The sequence below is a fragment of the Anas acuta genome, chromosome Z, assembly GCF_963932015.1.
Source record: "Anas acuta chromosome Z, bAnaAcu1.1, whole genome shotgun sequence".
In the NCBI taxonomy this organism is placed as follows: Eukaryota; Metazoa; Chordata; class Aves; order Anseriformes; family Anatidae; genus Anas; species Anas acuta.
The window spans coordinates 23392988-23413451 of record NC_089017.1 but is presented as its reverse complement, the minus strand read 5'-3'; the positions used below and the strand labels follow the sequence as shown (position 1 = coordinate 23413451).

The following is a 20464-nucleotide window of genomic DNA, read 5'->3' as shown; positions in this document are numbered from 1 at the left end:
CTTCTGCTCAAAGTTGTACCTTCCACGCTCTGGGAGGCACTCACCAGAAAAAAAGCAGTGGCAGGCCTGAGCCCTGTGTTGGCTGTCAACATCCAGCTGCATCCATTTGTGCACCTTGGGAGCAGCCCCGTGGGCTGAGCTGCCTCACAGGGACTCAGCTGAGCACAGCCCCGCGCCTGCCCCTTCACCAAAGATGCAGCAGGCTTCACGGGTCCCCTGGCTTTGTGTCCTACGAATTCGGTGTTAGCATCTGCTGCCACAACCCTACGAAACAGCAGTCAACCCAAACCAAGTGGATAATACAAGTAATTAACAAAAATTAAAAATCCCACTCCTCATTCTTAGCCAGGAATTGTAAAACTGTGATGTTCAAAGAACAGTATTTTCAACAGCGTTTTTTGAAAATAAAAGGCTACTTCACTGAAATGCTAATACTGATGTACAAACACTGAAATACTTTTAAGAAATAGCATAAGAATAAGACAAGGTCTTGTCAGAGAAATCTCTTTGTAGATCCGCAGTGTTTGTATACAGAATGTGTGCATAGCGTGTGTGTATCTATATATCCATGTATATATATACCTATATCGATATATGCACCCACACACAGGTACAGGTATGTGTAGATTATATATATTATATATATAAAGCTAACTTTCAGTCCTCAGAAAACAAAAGCTATCCCCATATAACAGCCAAATTCCTACATAACTCAATTTCGACATCTCATCTGGTGTGAACTGCACTCATTCCTAGTGTAAACCCCAGCGCGCTCTGCAATGATATACTGTAATGTCACATCGCAATCTGGATTTACTATAAAGGGCTGCTGACGAGTTTCAGAGCAGTAAACATTGCTGCGAGGTGTATTTCACACTGAGCTGGTTTTTATGAAGAACACTTCACCGCCCAGCCACGGCACCCAGATGATGAATGGTGAAAGATGCATGACAAGCTTCATCATTGTTTGTAAATCTTAACTGTTCCTGCTCACTAACTCTGCAGGCAATTTTCAAAGACAGCGGCCGACAGAAGGACAGCACAGCTTTCCTGAAGGTTATTCAACTTGTACTTGGCCTAAGCTATGCCTGCGAGGAGCACTGGAAATAAACTCGTGGTTACACCGAGGCTCAGGATTAAAAATGCTGGCTGGCCAGGCTAATGGGTGCTAAATTAAGAGAGCCCATTAGGCGGCCGCCCCCCAGTTGTGCCCTGCAGGGTTACAGACATCACGTGCAGGCAGCATACCCCAGTATTATTTACACCTGAGGTACAAACACACACATTTACAAAGGGGGCACACGGCGCTGACCCCACATCCTGCAGGTAGGCCCGACATGCAGCCGCCCCCCAGGCCCCAGCCGACACCTCTCAGCAGCTACTTCTGATCCCTGCTGCCAGGAGATCACCCTTCGACAGGGTGTAACGCCCTCACTCCACACAAGTGAGCTCGACAGTGGGGAAAATTCTCGCCTTTTTCCCTAAGAGCACTCCGGCATGGGGGCAGTGCCACAGACTGCAACAACATGCCCCTGCAAAGAGCCACAATCAGCTCATCCCCTCCCTCCTGACGGCTAAGCCATCCCACACTGCTTGCAGGGGCCTTTCAGTAGCAAATGCACCTTTTGCTAAAGTTTCTCACAATCTGCAAAGGGCTGGTAATTGGTGTGCCTTATCTAAGCAGAAAAGGCTGCAAAGGAATTAGCTTAGCTCATCTTCTTTAAGAAGATGGCATGAACGGTGAAGTATCCTCTGTAAATCCTCACACGCAGAAAAGACTACAGAATACAGAGCTACAGACTTCTCCCTTCTCTTAACCAGTCAAGCTACAAGGATGCACCTGCACATCAAAGCAACAGGGAGGCATGTTTCACTGCTTTTTTTTCTACAATAACAAGCCATGCCCAGGTACACACACTGGTATCACCACCGTGGCAACAAAATGTCTTCATTTGCTTTGCCACTTCATGGTGAAGTTTAATGATTTCCATAAACTTCTGCTTGCAAGGGAAAAAGTCCTGTAATAAAACCTCAGTGTCAAGCCCACGCCCAGTGTAAAAGGATGCTGCTCAACTGATTGTGTGGATTTTCTTAGACAAGCATCCAACATCCTCTAAAGCACGAAGAAAATAAACTGCAGCCTCGCCAGATGTAGCATGCTCTGCCCCACGCAGAAAGCAGCTGAAGCAAGCAGAAACCAAGTTTGGGGCTGCAGTGGGTGTAAACCCATGGTCCTCAACCTGTAGTTCTGATACAGTCTAAATTGCAGGAGGGGCTAAGAAAGAGGGAAGCCATCCAGGGCCATCGCTCATCTCAGGGCAACGCGGAGGCATGGCCTTGCAGAGGGATGCTGAGGCTGCAGCATGAGGAGCTGGTGCAGCAGCATGAGCACAGCAGGGATAGTCCTTTATTCCAGCGCTCAGCAGCTGCAGACCCCCATCAGGGTGAAGGTGGCTTTGCTGGTGTGCGTGAACAGGGTCCAGCTGTGCTTCCTGAGGCTCCAGGCTGCTTTCTTGCTGGGGCAAACAGAAGCATGTAGTTTTCATGAGAGTTTACCATTCCTCCTAGAGGATGCTACGGTCTCACTCCATAAATACATGTATTTCTACAAAAACAGACGTGGGGGGGGGGAAACAGCAAAAAATACAGACTGCTCAGATGCTCCTGCCACGGGACCAGTATCTTCCCCCACTGCAAGCAGCAGGGCTCATCACTCGCCCTGGCATGAATCAGCAAAACTCGTGAATCAAACAAGTAATTCTGCAACTGCACAACAAGAAGTTGCTTCACTGCATGCATTTTTTTATTTGTGTGATTTTCAGTGAACTGAACATAAAAGTTGCGTTTTGAGGAGGAATTACTAGAATAAGCCTTTGAATCAGGAATAAACCAAAGCAGAATGTGATGTAAGCAAATGTTTGAACTCATTTCTTTTCATAAATTCCCTTCACTATCCATCAGACCTTATAAATTGCTTTTAATATTAGTCAAATCTTCACCAAGCCAACCTCAGTTAGAACACAGACCAATAATTTACAAAAAGGCTTAAACATACAGTAAAATGGACTGCCAGAGTATATAATTAATATGTCTCACATTCTCAAATCTATTTTGAAAGCTGCTATTACATCTAATGAAACAAGGAAATATGATTAGGAATGTCACAAATGCAGCTTGGCAACTTCCTTGATTTAAAAAAAAAATAATCACCAAACCCAGCACAAACCCAGCAACTGTGTAGTCAGCTAAGCTCAAAATTCAGCTTTTTATTGAAAATTAAAATGACATGTTAAAACGTCATCTGCCTTAAAAGGTCTGTAGGATGTTGCAGCTTATTCAAGATCCACGTAATCAAAGAATAGCACATTGTCTGACTTCCACGGAAGTTTGTTCTCACATCATACTAACAGCAAATTCACTCCAGACTATCCCTACAATCCAGGTTGTGTGAAGACAGGCAGAAGTGCCTGAACATGGCAGATTTGTTTATCAGGGGTGTATATATATGCATATATATTTATGTACATGCACGTGTGTATGTATGTATATTGATGGCCCCCAAACATATTGTACCCTGCCGTTCTAAGAAAGCCACAAAACACTGGTGTTTTACAAGAGTCCTGCATAAAAATGAGACTGCTGCAGGCAAGAATAGATGAGGCTGTGGTCTACACCACATACACAACCAGCAATGTAAGCCAAGGCTTAGAGAATCAATTTAGACTTTGCCAGCCTTCCTGGCACCCTCACAGCAAGTACCTAAAGGACACTGTGCACAGCACAGCCGTCTGGGACTATGAACAGCAACAATGAGAATGCACGAAAAAGATGCAACAGCCACCCAAAGATAACATGACCTGCCGACAGAAACACAGCTTTGAACTGACTGTTCAGGATCTGCAGGCTTAGATTATTACTTCTTCCTTTCTCTTTTGGTCTCATTTCAAATTTACTTCTGAAAGTTTGATAAGAGATGGAAAGTTAGTGGCAAATACAGTCAAGTTACAGCAAACACTGCTTGTTCCTCATCCCTGAGGAATGGCATACTCTTGAACAGAGGATGGTTTTTAAGCAAAAGATGCACAGATAGAAGCAAAACACACAAGCTAAATACTGCTGAAATTCATCCATTCCAGGAGTAAAATGATACCCCACACATTATACTGCTGAAGCCCCTCTACACCCAATATGCATTTCTGCTGGTGCTCTGCTGAAGATGAACAGGAGCAAAAGAAGAAAAAGTAGTATCTCAGACTTGACAATGCCTGGACCCTGTGGAACTGCAAGAACTTCTCCTCAGCTTACTCAGACTGGTTCTAGCCCTCTGACAGAGGGGTGTTTTTTACTGCTCTGCCCCACTTCTCTAAGTGCTTTATCAGCATAGCTCCATGAGCACATCTTATCTGCTGGCTGCAAATACAGAGCTCGTAAATACATTTTCAGCTCTTTGGAGTCATTTCTCAGCTATACCACACCAGCCTGCTTTGTTGCAGTGTGCTGTCTCTGTAGCTTGAACGCCCACAGAAAACAGTACTAATGCAAGGACACAAGCTTGAAGAGCTTTTGCATACCAGAACTCCTTGACCTCTTTGGTCCTACAGCCAGGTGCCTTCTTTGACTATGAACATGACTCATCTTGCACAGCACTTAAGGGCACAGATTTCATGGAAGAATACTGTACATATGAAACCTGAAAAAGGAGCATAACATTCACACACTTGTAGTGGGTTTACATGGCAAGATTTTGGTAGCAGGGGGCCATAGGGGTGCCTTCTGTGAGAAGAATCTAGAAGCTGCCCCATGTTAGATAAGGGCCCTGCTGCTGACCTGCACCAAGCCAATAAGCGATGTTGTTTGTGCCTCCGTGAGAGCATGTTCAAGAAAGGGAAAAACAAACAAAAAAAAAAAACACGCTGCCACACAGCAGCTGGGAGAGAGAGGAGCGAGAAGCAGCCCTGCAGCCCCCAGGTGAGTGCAGCAGGAGGGCAGGAGGTGCTCCAGGCAGGCAGCAGCAGTTCCCCTGCGGCCTGTGGAGAGGCCTCTGGTGGAGCAGGCTGTCCCCCTGCAGCCCATGGGTCCCACATGGAGCAGATCTCCACGCTGCAGCCCCCCCATGGGTGGAGGAGCCCCCGGTGGAGCAGGTGGATGTGGCCTGGAGGAGGCTGCGGCCCATGGAGCAGGAGCAGGCCCTGGGCCGGAGCTGCAGCCCGTGGAGAGGAGCCCACACAGGAGCAGGGGGCCTGGGGGGAGCTGCCGCCCACCCGTGGGGGACCCGTGCTGGAGCAGTTTGCTCCTGGGGGATGGATGGACCCCGTGGGACAGAGCCGTGTGGGAGCAGTGCTTGGAGATCTGCTGCCTGTGGGCTGCCCCCGCAGGATCAGTTCGGGAAGGACGGCATCCCGTTGGAGGGACCCCATGGGGAGCAGGGAGCAGGGGCAGGGAGTGACAGAGAAGGAGCAGCGGAGATGAAGTCCTATAGACTGACCACAGCCCCCATTCCCCTGTGCCACGTGGGGGGAGGAGGTGGAAGAGGGTGGATGAGGTGGAAGCATTTTTGGTTTCTTTCCTTTGTCCCTCACTTCTCTAGCTTGTTAGTAATAGCCAGTATCTCTTACTATTTCCCTACTCTTGAGTCTGTTTAGCCTGTCACGATAATTGCTGAGTGATCTCACCGTCTTTATCTCAACCCTTGAGCCCTGTGCATTGTATTTTCTCCCCCTTTCCCTTTGAGGAGGGGGAGTGAGAGAGTGGCTGAGGTGGAGCTCGGCCGCCCACCCGAGTAAAACCACCACAACACTACAGCCCATCCTGAAGAAACACATCCTTAGCCTGGACCTCTCTTGCATTTTTCAGGCATATAGGTTTCCTCACTTTCCAACACTTTTTTTAGTCAAATGGAACTTTTCATCTTAATCAGGAAGACTGTTTCTAACATCCCCTTGACTGTGTAACCACTGGAGGAGACTCTTTACAGAGCTGCTCCATAGTTTGGGCGATCTTCTCCAATGGCCCAGCAGTATTTTCAATACAGCATCCAACCAGACAGAAGCAGGAGCTATTATGTGGACCCCGGAGAAGTCTGTGTCTTGTTCAATCACCATTCTTCAGTTTCCACAACTGTAAAACTGGAGATAACAGTTGTTTAGCTTCTAGGCAAGAATAACTCATTGAAAAGTGTTTGGAAAGTGTTAGAAGTTGTTCTGCTTGGAAAATAAAAATAAATATTACCTGAAATGTTTTCCCTTGGAAAACACTGTTTGCTGATTTAAACAAAATCATTGACCTTTTTCATATCAAAATGAACACTTCATATGAGTTTTTCTCATTTTTGTTTGGAAGGAGTTTCAGGCTCCTGCTTTATATGGCTCCTGCTTTACATTAAAGCTGCAAATACAGCACTGCTCCAGTGCCTCATTACATGTGTTTGCAGCTACCCTGAGACAGTGTCAGAAAACAAAAATTCAAGTCCGTTCAGCAACTAGAACAACGTTTAAATGCAAACCACCTTTTTCACCATTGGAACAAACACAGCTCAGAAAATACTGACAAAGATCAGTTTCTACTCCACGCTAAAGTTAAGACAAGATAATTAATTTGAAATCAAAGGTGTCTGCAAATAGAGGGATGTTTCTTCTCTACATTCTTTTATTTAAATCTTGGGGATTTTATGCAACTGCCCCAAACTTGGAAACTACCTTCCCACAGCCAAGCAAATGCTCACCCTTATTCAGTGGAAACAGAATCCAGAGCTGGGCACCCAGTCCCAATCTAAGCACATACCTTCATGTCTCAAATCAAGGTTTTGTGTAGATATTTCACAAATCTGATCACAGGAGGGGCCTGATCCAAAGCCAGTAGAAGGTACGAGGCAATTCTGTGTACTGACCAGAACCTGAAAATAATCCTTTGAAAAAAAAACACAGAAAACTGCCCCACAGAAATCAATGGGACTAGGGCACCTGGTTCTTGGGGATAAAATACCCTGTTGTGACTGCTGTGTATTGTGCTCCATCTCTTGCACAAGGAGCTCTCAGCTTGGCTTGCAAAGCAGAAACATCCTTTAAAGCATCCTCTGCATACCCATGGATTGTTAACAACCTCCCATATATCTTTTATTCTAATTGCTCATTACAAAAAAAAAAATAAAAAAAAAAGCAAGATACCAGATGGGAAAAAAAAAAAGAGAGAGACAGGAAAAATGTTTTGGGAGTACAAAATTCCTCTTCTATCCAGAAATTATTATATATATGTTACAAACTGGTGATCTAAGAGAGCCTTCTGAAAACACCCTTTTGCCATTTGTCACTGTTTTCTCTTATTTTTGTCCCTCTTTTTTTCCTCTTTTTTTTTCCAGTTTCCAGAGGGGTAGCAGCTGTGCTCATTGGAAACAAAACCATTTCACTTAGAACACCTTCAAATTGCAAGGAGGTTGAGTGATGGTGTTTTGCCATTCAGAAAATGTCAGTCCATTATGATATGCAACACACTGTAACACGGTATGACCTCATGTACAAATGTCAGAAGCTTACTGGGAATTTCACATCATTCATAAAAAAAAACAAAAAACAAAACCAAAGAAAGTGTAAATCAGTGGTCTGCTAGCTCATCTTTCCTCCCTTTCGACATAACTGGTCTAAACAGGCAGTTAACTTAGCAGAACAAAATTAATGAAATGGTCTGACTGAAATACTAACTGAGATAATATATGAACTGGCAAAACCTCTATAAACCTGAAGTTACAATTGAAGTCTGAGTAATAGACTGTGTGTATTATATCTCTGATTTGTGACTGGGAATTTAATAACCATTTGTGTTAAAGATACAGGTCTCAGAAGTTTTGAAAATTTGGCTGCAAAATTATTATTTTATGTTGACCTGTTGCTCTTACGAACACATTGTTACCTTCCTGTAAAATTTCTGCATTACCAAGTCTATGGGAACACATCTTAAAAAAATAGTTCTGAGTTTGCTAGAGGAGCTATAAGGTGAAATTGTACAGTCTCCATTATGCAGCAGGTAAGACTAGATGATCCTAATGTTACCTTCTGGACCTAAAATCTATCACTATGTATAGTTAGAAAGAAAACATGGCTCTGAGCATGGTTGCTATTTCAAGCACAGAAAAGGAAGAATTAGTAAAATACGACTTGCTTGCTCACATTCGTAGAGCTTAGGGATATGGTTTAGTGGGGACTGTTAGTGTTAGGTTAGAGGTTGGACTCGATGATCTTGAGGTCTCTTCCAACCTAGAAATTCTGTGATTCTGTGATTCTGTGATTCCCTAGAGTTGTCTTCAAGAAGTAGCAATCTCTAACCCTGCAGAAACAAGCCACCAGGCTTCATATCAAGCAGGCACTGTACAAAGCTCAGTCCAACCATCAGTGGAGAGATGGTAAGAATGTGTCTGTTATTTGAGACAACATTTGCAGCATGGATAGTACCTCCGGGCTTCTACAGCCCACAGCCTGCTGGCTGACAGCATCCACACAAATGACAATGAAGGGGCAGAAAGCCTCAAACTCTCTGAGGAAAACCATCAAGAGGAATATGTCCTGGGAGTGTAAATCATGGACTAACAGCCTGAGAATATTACTTTGTCTGTAGATGGAAAAAGTAAAAGCAGTTATTTCCTCCAAGATCTAGCACAACAAAAAAGAGGATGCCTCTAAGAAGCCTCTGAAACAGGTATGGTCTTGTTCTCAGGCTCAACTTTCTCACAAAAATATTTGTGCCTCTTTCACCCACTACCTCCCTGCTATGGAAAAACACTTCTTCAGAGTCTGGAAAATGCTGTTTGATCTCAGTAAATTACATCTCACTGCTTGTCGGTTTCTGATTGATGGTGTAACTTAGGGAACAATATCTGTGTGTGGAATACTGTCTGGAGAAGCAGTCAAGGATTATTGAAAATACAGTATTTATGCAGTTTAAAAATCAGTGGCACATTACGCACAACTTTTTTTCTGGAGTGATGAAAAATTACTGAAGTGCATTTGGGAACAAAGGGTATAAGGTCTTTTGTCTATTTGTAAGAACACTCAACTGGTAAGACTTCTTAGTGAGTTAGTAGTGATGGATGCAAGAAAAAGTGTCAACTGCAGTTGAGCATAAAGCCAAGTGCTTCTTGGACCAATCAGCAGAAAGAAAGACGTCATTGCTCAATGGTGGTCAGAGAAGAAGGAAGAAAATAAAATTGAAGAAAAGAGAAGGAAAATGAACCAAGGATCACTGATTTCTCTAAGCCATTTAGAACTACTGGAAAAGGAGAAAAAGTCTAAGGTTTTATCACACCATGTGTTGTTTCTTCATCTATCTAATACGTCGTATTTAGTTGGAAGACTTTCAGAAAACAGCCACTCTGAAACAGCAGCCACCTCTTCAGTATAAATCATTGTGGAGTTACTGAATTCAAGGGCTCAACGCTGATTTACACCAGCCATAGATATGACTTAAATGTACTTCACCTTCCAAAGCTTCATTTCAGTCCTTACGGTGACTTAACTGCAACCATGTTTTTCACCACAAAACAAATGAAACAGACACCAGAACATCAGCAACAAAAAAGCCATGACTGAAAACAGATATGGGACCTGCATAACATGCATCTTTTCATCAGATGTAAGAAAAGACTCAGCACACGTGTGCCAACAGAAGATTCACTTCAATGTACATGTGCATCAGAGAAGCAAATGAGGCTAGGTGCTGTTGTCAGTGCTGTCACTCCACACACAGAATAAATAGCACAAAGAATTGTCAGGTATAAAATAAAGAAAATTAAATACTTCCCAACCACACCAAATTAAACTGCCAAGTTCTTTGCTACAGACAGATAAAAAGCGTGAAGAGCGTCTGGAAGGATTAGCTCAGTTCATGGAATGCAGGTCTGCTGCGGGTAACTGAATAGGATAGTCCAGAAGCTTCAGATGCAGTAGCACTGTGAGAATTTTGGACATATGAAGTAGGAACACCCTGCTATTTCTCTGTTTCTCGATTATGCATTACTGGCCTGTTCCAGGGACACGGAAGCAGCTAAATAGGGTTTGGTCTGCTCCAGCAGAGACATTCTAATATCTGTACTCTACCTGCTAACAGAGCAGAAGAACAAAGAAGCAAGAGAAACATTATCAGAAAACCTCAGTGTAAATTCACAAACTCCTTCCTAAAAATTACTGCAGATTACAGTAATATTTGGGATGGCCGAGAACACGGGATATAAAAAGGCAGATTTATCTGCAGTAGTTTTACGTGAAGTAGTATGGTGTGCTAAGTTTGAAAGCAAACAAGATGAATCTGTGATATGGATGGGATACAGGAATAGTTTCCACGTGTGGTTCAGAAAGAACAGGACAGTGGAGGCTCAGTGGAAGGCTTGGGGATCCTGAGAGAGAAATAGCAAACAGAATTTCTGAGCAGAAAAGAGACAAAAGATAACTTTTAACTGGGCATCTTTCTTGTGAGAGAGCCATGCAGTGAGCTCAGACAGCTGTTTCAAGGGTCTCATTGTACAATTTCAGGAATATATGCTGGAGCAGAACAGTATCAACCAACTGCTCTCCTGAATGATGAGACTTCTTAAATACATGCTTATATTACCGTACAGTAGCACTCCTACTTCACAACTGCCCTGAAAGCCTTTCTGAAACCAGGCACCTCTCGCAGACTTTGGCAGCTACTGTCTGCCAAGTAACTTCCCTCCCATCACCCACCCATGTTGTGAGGATGCCTGTTCCAAGTCAAAATGGTGCCAGAAGCCCCGGTGTGTGCACTTACCTCTCACTTTTGACTCTGAGTACGAGGGGATGTCCTCTGAGGTCAGGATCTGCGGGACGCACGCCGGAGTGCCAATCCCCTGGCCCAGGTAAGAAGCAGGTGGGTGGTAGGAGCACATCCTGTACTGGGAGCTCATGGCATGGCGGTTCTCCATCCCCTTCGCCTGTGGAGACAGGATCACAACACATACCAAAGCTGAGCCTCAGCACTGTACCCACACCCTGCTGCCCACAGGCACACATCCTTGAGGGAGACCACGGAGGGCAGAAGAGAAGCCAAATCCCAACACATCAGCCCTGGATTTTTGCTGTGGTTGGCTGAAGGTGCGTCCACACCACCCAGCTCCAGCGAGCAGACCCAGTCCTATTAAGTGATCTAGCAGCAGCAAAAACAGCATGAGGACAAGCTGATTTACCTTATCTAAGTTAAACCTATATCTGGCACAAAAACATATAATATTCACTGCTAAGACCTCCAAGTAGACCAACATGCCTCAGACCAGTGGTAGCTCTCCACCAGGAGCCCGCAGGATGGACTCGGGAGACAGTTCAACCTCCCAGCTCGCTCAGGACACACTCAACTGAATGTGAGCATGTGACACACACACAAACACACACCACTTCTCTTAAAAACAAATGAGATGGGGAAATAAAAATCTGCATTTACAGACAAATCAAGCTGTAGGCAGACTACACAGCAAGTTTGCAGTGGAGCCACAAGTGGACACAAGCAAGTCAGCTGTGTCAGCTCAGTGTGTGAATGATCAGACAGCCCCTTCTCCCTCCCAGACTCAGCAGCCAAGTTGGCAGTACTCAGAAATCAAGGTTTGTCTTACTCAACACCCTCAAATGACCCAAACTAATCTCCCTGGAGAGGCAGCAATGCTTTTTTAATTTTCGTTTTACAAAAGGCCTACCATCTACTATTATTTGTTCCAAAGCTCTACAATGTAACATGGCTATAATACTCAAAAAGAAGTAGCCAAAATCTGTGCAAGAAGATGGTCTTCAAAAGGAAAGTTAATACCATCTAGTCTCCCTAAGTTTGCTGGGCAGTGAATGATTGTAAGATGGAAAGCTTCTGGGCAGAGAAAAAATGATAGCTTTGTACCAGGGAAAAAGGCAGCTATGCCAAAAGTAAAGGACATGAAGCTGTGCCATTATACAGCACCTCTGCAAGGCAAAGTGCTCAACAGACCTTTTGGCCTGTGTCTCACTGGCTGAAGAGGAGCTCTGCCTGCATTACCACTGCACCTACAGGTCCCACTCAGCCACGTCTCCCATCTTGCTCCATCAGAGGCAGAGAAATGCAGAGCTGAAGAGCAGACGATGCAGACAGCTGATCTGTTGTGGACGGTGGTCCCTTGCTAATTCAGTATTCAAAACTATCTTTAGTACTAAAACTGCCAGATGGGAAATAAAGTGGTCCAAATCACATAAAATCCCCCTGGGACTCTCCAAGACAAAAGGGAACATCCCGGTTTGTTTGGAGTGGAGTTTGTGGTGAGTTTCAAGGGAGTCTGAACTCCAGCAAGACACTGAGGTCCCCTCTGCTGCTCTGACAAGGGCAGTCTCCTCCTGGAAACAGGCAACCATGCCTTCTCACATGCTTCTTCAGCAAAACCCAGGCTGCCACTGCCCTAAAATTATGGATTGGCAGTATAAACTGCCCAAAAACTTGGTGCAAAGGTCATTCTGAATCTGCACTCCCATAAAGCTCAATGGTTCTAGAAGTGCTGAAAAAAAAAAGTTAACAAAGTCCCCTCTGCCTGCATTTTTACACAGACGGTCTTACTGCCCTTGCTGGGGCAGGACTATGAGCAGCATCCCATTCTCAGATCTTCACCTCACCCTCCCATACATGCATGTGTGTACACATACAACTAAAAAAAGGTCACCTGATGGAGACAGTATTATTTTAGCTGTAACAAAATGAAGGAATAGCTCCCTGGCACTGAAATGATTGTGTGTTTGTTTCTTTTCTCTGTAGAGCATATGCAGTGACCTGTTTCCTTTCAAACCTTTTATTTTAGGTTTTTTTCTCCGTTTCTTAAAAAACAATTCACCTAAAATCTCTGGATTCAATGAATTATTACTACTATTATTATTAGTGTGTGGTAGCTGGCTAGCAAGAGACATGTTTTATAATCTTATTACCCACACCAAGTCTATGAACCACAGTTCGACCGACAGCCAGAGGCTCGGCTCTGCAAAGAATATGCTGTGTATTAACCACTGAAGAAAATCTAAAAGCTTTTGGTTTTGTTTTATTAAACTGTTTAGAATACACACCACAGTAAATCTGAACCATAAGGTTTCCTTTTTATAGTGCTTAGCAATCCTATTTTACAGTAACAATAAAAAAACAACCAGTCGTAAAAATTCTTGACCTTAGTGCTGCATTAAAAAGGGGGCTTAGGAGATGATTACCCAGAGAGAAGGGGCACTTGCTCTGTATTAACTCCTGCTGCTCTGCAGTGTCCCTTCACATTTTGGGGTGCTACAGCTAGAACAGGAGATGCAAATAGTCCAGGGGAGGCCTTGGACTATTTGGATCATTTCTCGTTCAGTGCAGTGCACCTCTCTGAAGGCGGGAGCCAGGTGCCCAGCTGGGGATCCTCCTGGGTCACCTCCTGAGGGAACTGCAGGGTCTCGGCTCCAGGTCACGCATGTATCACAGAATGAGGTGCCTAGCCCTCTGCCATCTTCTCCTGCCTTCCTCATCAGCCCCAGTGAGGCCAAAATAGGTAAGGGCTGGAATGGTCCCACCAGCCATGCCAGTCAGCATCACTGCTGGCTATGTGCCACAACAACAAGGCATGCTTTGGGTGAGGAAATGCTGAGGAAGAGAAGGGCACAACACAAATTCTGAGTACTCTGCCTTCCAGCAGACACCACAGCAGCATCTCAAGCAACCCCAGACACGTCCTCCCACTCTCTCCTCTCCTTTTGCAAGCTTGGCAGCAGGAGGAGTTACCTGACTGTGGCTGTGTACCGTGCCTGGCTCCACAGCACTGCTAGCTTAGGATTTGTCTCTTTACCTCCAGGACTACAGGAAGCAATTCTGCTGCAGTGCAAAAGGCTGACTGCCCCCCCTCTGACAGACCTGAGCAGACACGTACTCTGCAGGGCACACCTGAGTTTCTGACTTATTCCAGAGTACCCCCTCTAGCCCAGCATTGCTCATGCTCTGCCCCAGCTGCAGGGTGAAGGGTGTTTTAATTGAAAACCACCAATTCACCAAGTATCTCACAGACTTTCGTGGAAGGCACAGATCACCTGAGAAGCACATCTGGCCTATTCAATATTTACAAGTTGCTCTAAGTTGTACAACACAGTGTGCACTCCGTAACCACTCAAAGGATGTACTGCAAGCAGCAATGGGATGCTAAGAACCCATGAAGAAATAAACATGGCCTAATAAAAAGACCATGCAGGATAGGAATTCTCTCTTGCAGAGGAATTCACTTGCAGAGCCTCTATGGGGAACCAAGGTGCAGCCATGGCTTGTCCACACACAGGCAAGCTGGAAGCAGGATTTGTCAATCACTGAGCACAACAGCCAGTGCAGCTCTACAGCAGTGTCCAGCAGTGACAGAACATGTATCAAAAAACAGAGGAGCATAAAGAGGATGCTTCTGTGTCAGTTCAGATCATTCCAGGGAGTCCTGCAAAAAACAAAAAAAGTTTGTCAACAGTGATGTCCTGCTGCTCCTCCCATGTTCCTGGCAGCATCTGCATAGCCTTTAAATGTACTCCTGGTGGAGGAAGAGTTGAGGAGTGATGGTGGCCAGATCTAAGAAAGAGAAGAGGTAAGGCAGGCACACCTGGTGGCTCATTTCTCCTTCCAGCCTTGGAGACTAGCAAATGGGCTGCCCTTCCCAGATGACTTATTTTAGACAGAGCATCATATGGGTAATTCTTTTATGCATAGGAGCAGCCAGCTGCAGTCTCTTGGCGAGCAAGCCAGTGTTATACTTAGCATTATCACCTTAACACTCTGCAGCTGATCCTGACTGGGGAGGGGGTTATTCCCAAGAAGAAAAAGTAGGGGGAGGTCACAGATGCTAATCCTGGGTGGCAAGCACTGCAAAGCATTTCTGAGCAACAAAAGAAATCAAACTATCATCACTACCACTTAGCTGAACTCAGCCAAGACATCCTAGCCCAGGTTTTCCGTGTGTCCATGTCACCCAAGACTTGCCACCAGCTATCTTAGAACAAAACCCAAAATTACTGAAACACCAGAGAGACTCCGTTAAGAGTCTTAACATATCCTCCTCCTTGGGTCTTAAAAAAAAAAAAAAAAAAAAAGGCAATTTTAGGGGGCATAAAATTCGGTTTTGCATTTAGTCATTTGCAAACAGAATTCACAAGTCAATTTTTAGTGTGAGGCAAGAATACAACAGCAGGACACTGGAGCAGAAACTTGGATGTTAAGGACCCTTGGTCCATCACCTGCTGGCTGTGTGACCTTGGGCAAGCCACCAAACAACTCTGTGCCTCAGTTTCCCAAGATGTAAAGCAGGGTGGCCACTGCTCTCCCATCTGGTAATGCTACCGCCTGAGAGCTGACCCCTCACAACTGCTGCTGCACTTGCACTGCTCAAGGTGGTTTTGTTTCATTCCTAAAACCAAGTAAGCATATTTTATAGCACAAGGAAAAAGAGACTATCACACTCTGTCTTGACTTCCTTTGATTCTAGCATAGAAAATACAAGAGACATCTATATCTGTCCCTCCTTGATAGACAAACTTAATTAACCTTTGCTATTCTGTTCCAACCTATTCTTTGAGACAAAGGCAGTGACCCATAAACAATATGTTACCATCAGAATCTCAACTGCTGTGACATCAAGAGATATAGCCCTATCAGCAGTATCGGAAAATAAACCGCTTAGATTAGCTCCTCCAAGAAATATGGATTACATTCATGTCACACATGAGCTGTCAGAAACATTAGGATACTTTTAGCATAAATCTGTAGTGTGAAGGGTATGTTATGAATACAGTATATAATACACTGCTTACGCATAAAACTGGGATTGTGTCGGGTGACTTGCACAATGTGTATATATTTAAACACATGCACCCACACGTACATTTACACATTTTACACCAGAAGAGTCAGTCCACGCACTACTGTAAGAAGGCCAGGCTTATGGGAGGAAAAAAACTGTGCCAGAAACAGGTTGTGCAAGTTGAAAGGGGCAATATTCTTTACTCAAAAGTTCAAACTGCTAGTTGCCCTACCACAGCCACGTGCAATAGTAGCCGTATTTGAATCTCTGCTACTTTTTACAAAATTCTTAAAAGACATTTCTCTAAGTCAACAGTGTGAACTGATTTCACTTCCAAATGGCAAACATAACTTCCTTCTTAGAAAATGAGTTAGAACTTCTCAGTCTGACTCTCACCAATAGGAATTTCATGTCTTTGCTCTAACTGGGTTTAAGGAAAGAACAGAAAAAAACAGGTTCTGGAATTGAAAATACTGATTTGACAAGCTGCATTAAAGCGAAAAGAAAACAGAAACAAAACAAACAAAAAACAACACAACAACAACAACAACAACAAAAAACAACTCAGCATGAAGCAGAAACTACATGAAATTCTGACATTTGCCCAGAGCCTCTTAGCCAACCTTCACCTTTGCCCAAAGAAGGATCCCTGGGGTTACTGGAGTAAACACCAGTGGCCTACAGGTGTGGGGGACACATTCTGCATCTTGCAGCCCTCTAATGGTCCAGCTGCAGGAACCAGAAAAGTTTTAACGCTTTTTGGGGAGGATACCAACGCAGAAGGAGTCACGGTTATCCTTATGCTGCGAGTCACATGCCAGCAGTTTCATTGCCACCCTGGAGAACTTAAACCTGATTAGATCTGGACTTTAACATTCAAGTTTTATTTTTGTTGCAGTAAAAAAAAAAAAAAAAGGCTGCAGCCACCTCAGCGTTTTCCAGTTGCTGTCCCTAAACAGGTCACCAGAGCAATGCCAGCAGCACCAGCTTCCACTATACATTAATGTGCTCTGTTTTGCCATCCTAATGCTGGTGAATTCATTTAACTGTTAATTGGATTGAATGCATATAAATTCCTGTCATAACAAACAATTACTAGAGCTTCAAGGGAGGGTCCAGTTGCTTCCTGAGAAGCAGAGTTAAGGAGACATAGAGTAACCACCACATCTGCTATGTTTCCTCTCAGACCTAAGCCTGCGTTTTCTTAAGATGCAATGCTGAGCCTCGGAGCTGGCAGAAGCATCAGAATCTAAGTGTCTCAGCCAAGACTGTTGTCTTCATTATGCTTATCAAATCATGATGGATACAGCTTCTGGGGAAATTATATATAGATGAATAAAACCTACAGAGAAGTGCCTCGGAAACATGTACCTTGGCAAATTCACTCAAGTACACGAGTCTCTCTGCAAAGAACAAAGACTAATGAAATCTGACATTAATCTACATTAAAGATTCAGTGATTCAGTTTATTTGCCAGGGCTCAATGATGCATTAATCCTCATCCCATCCCACACACACTCACACGTTTCCTCCCCAGCTTTTCTCCCTTGCTCCCTAAATCCTCAAACAGCAGACTGCCAGGCTGCTGAAGGCCCCGTCTACACCCAGATGTTACATTACTGTAAGTATGCAGTTCTCCTTGTCTGGATGCAATTGTTCCAGGACAAGCAAGCCTCCACCAACAGAGCCTAGAGAAGGCAGGGGTCTTATCTGCACTGCCTGAGCCAGGAGAACCTTCCTGTGAGCACATGGCTGGCTTGTACCAGCACAAAACCCTCCTCTGGGCTCACACTTACTACTACGATAGGCATTGCACAGCTTTTGTTTTAGCAAAGGAGCAGAAAATCAAAAACCTTAACCAGAGCAGTTATAGCACTACCAACTACACAAGCAGACTCACTATTACTGGAAGACCGGTTAAGAAAACACGTCTACATAAAAAAGTAACCCAGTCAGTACAGGCAGTCCAGCAAAAATACCAGTGTACACACAGCTATGTGTTTTCTCTAGAAGGAAACAGCCCACGTAAGTTTGGAAGCAAACCCCTTCAAGGTCTAAGCAAGGCTCCTCTTTGTGGATTGTGCTTTGAGACTCTCCTGAAACCCCTTACTGTACTTGGCAGTGAAACTCATTCATCTTTCTCCATTAAGTACCACATTTCTACAATCTTGCCTTGCTGGTAGCCTTCTGTGTGCAGAATCAACGTTTAACCATATGCAGCAGCTCATTCTCCTTACAACAAAACCTCTTCAGGGCCATGAAGGGTTTTACAGTCTCAGCATCACTGCACCCACGGCCATCAAGTATTATCTAGTCTAGCTCTCACTGTAAAACTTTTTATGATTATTTGTGCAATGTTATGCTGCCATAATACCACGCAAATCCCATGATTCGTAACTCTTCCAGCAATAACAACCTTCCTTGCAGATCAGTCTCTAAGAAAAATCTTTTAAGGTACACTGACCTTGAACCACACTCCACACTACTGAGCAGGAGACACGGGTTCTGGGTTCAGGCCATTTAGAAGCTGGGGAGATGTCACTGCGGCAGGCAGGACGTACTGCCTCTATGCCCTCTGCACAGACTTCTCATCAGAACAGCACTCAAAGATCCCAAAAGGTTTGCCCAGGATACATTCAAACCTCAGGTGAAAGTAAATTCACACAGAGATGAATGGAACTACACTATACATCCCACAAAGTGAGAATAAACACCCACTGCTTTGAGCCTGCTGGTAAAACAGTCCCCCTCCCTCCCCCCCCGCCCCCCCAATCACATCTTCTGTGCTATCCCACTAATTTGAGCAGTGCTTAACTACAAGTTATTTACAGATTCTGCAAGACAAGAATAAAATGAATGGAAAATACATAATTGCATTTATTTCTTTAAGGGGTCTCCACAAAAACAAGTACAGTTGTATATATAAAACACATGGGATACTCACTCAGATTATAAACTAATGATAAATGTCAGAAGTTAGGTAGATGTCAAGAAACAATGAGCCAAAGGGCCCCATAGGTCTGGACTTCTTACACATACAGTTTAGCTTCAAATTAGAGTATAAGATCATAGAATATAAGATCACAGAATCACAGACAAGCTTGATGCAGTGACTACTTTCCTGGGGAGCCTGTTCCAGTGTGCAACAACCCTCTCAGTGAAGAATCTCTTTGTGATGATGATAACAGAACTAAAAGAACACCACTTTCAATCCTAGGTTCAATGTATTATAACATATTTTCAAGGGTCCCTTCCTCAAACACTGTGCACTATCCATACAAATAATACATATAAGTTATTTTCATTTTTTTTCAAGAAAATAAAATCAAAGAAGTTTCTATTTTTTGGAGGAATTGTGAAGCATGGGACTAACCCTGCAAGAACTTTCACAGCACAAATCCTGCAAACTTTCATTTGTATTGTGACGTCTCCTATCATCAGCTCCACAGTAGGCTCTTCCTACTGTAACATCCTGCAAAAGCTTCAGAAGAAGTAACTTTCAATCTGAAATGCTCTGTTATGATGTGCTACATTAACCCAATGAACCAAAATTAAACTTAAAAAAGCATTGGCACCTTGCTTCATTACCACACACAAAATCCTATTCACACTTTTGCCTTGACTATTTTTCCCCCTGGTCTGGTGACCAAATTCAGCAACTACAGAAGATGCTACCAACTAATCTAACTGAAACGGTGGTGAAGCCACCTTTGTGGTGTGGTTCAACACAGTGGAAGGAAGGGAGACAGCTCTTTTCCCCCTACAGTTGTACTCATTTTGAGAAGGGGACATGAAACAACACTAAATGGACAAGGACATAACAACAAATGCAGTCTGCTGCAAAGCCATGATTTTAAAATTCTTTAGGGCTTTTGGGCGATTGACTGAAGGATCTGGTACACAGGTAGAGTTTTCCTCCATCCTACCAGTAGTAGGGATCAATATTGAAGGGAACAAGCAGACCAATTGATTAGAAACATAGGATCTGATCAGAGCTGGCAACTATTTAAGGATATTTTCCTTTGAGTGCAAGAGCTCTCTATTCCCACCTGTAATAAATCAAGCAGGGAAGGTATAGTTGAGTAAGGATCTGCTGGTCAAACTTAGGCTAAAGACATGCACAAACAGTGGAAACAGGGCCATGTGCCCTGGACAGAGTACAGAAATGGGGGCTAGGGGTGCAGAGTCCCTCTTACTCTAAGTGAGGAGCACATTCGGGACCTCCTGACACAACTTAACTACAAGTCTACAAAGCCTGATGCCATGCATCAGCAGGGTCCTGAGGGAACTGGCTGATGCAGTTGCCAAGCCCCTCTCCATCATGTTTGAAAAATCATGGCAGTCAGGTGAAGTCCCAATGACTAGAAAAAGGGAAACATTACTCCCATTTTTAAAAAGGTTAGAAAGGAAGACCCAGGGAACTACAGATCTATGAGCCTCATCCCTGTGCCTGGGAAGATCATGGCATAGATACTCCCAGAGGCAATGTCAAGGCTTGTGCAGGACAAGGAGGTGATCCAGGACAGCCAGCATGGCTTCACCAAGGGTACATTGTGCCTGGTGGCACAATCTGGTGGCCTTCTATGATGTAATGACTTTATTAGTCGACAAGACAGGACTCATGTCATCTACTTGGACTTGTGTAAGGCCTTTGACACAGTCCCACACAACATC

The 20464-nt window shown here is 44.2% G+C and overlaps 1 protein-coding gene across 2 annotated transcripts in view; it reads right to left on the bottom strand.

Moving 5' to 3' along the window:
* The window catches only part of DMRT1 (doublesex and mab-3 related transcription factor 1), a 60903-nt gene that overhangs the window by 15960 nt on the left and 24479 nt on the right, over positions 1 to 20464 (bottom strand). For both annotated transcript variants that reach the window (XM_068667354.1, XM_068667355.1), the window contains exon 4: positions 10771 to 10933. In XM_068667354.1, the coding sequence (XP_068523455.1) occupies positions 10771 to 10933 (163 nt within the window). The remainder of the gene's footprint in view (positions 1 to 10770; positions 10934 to 20464) is intronic.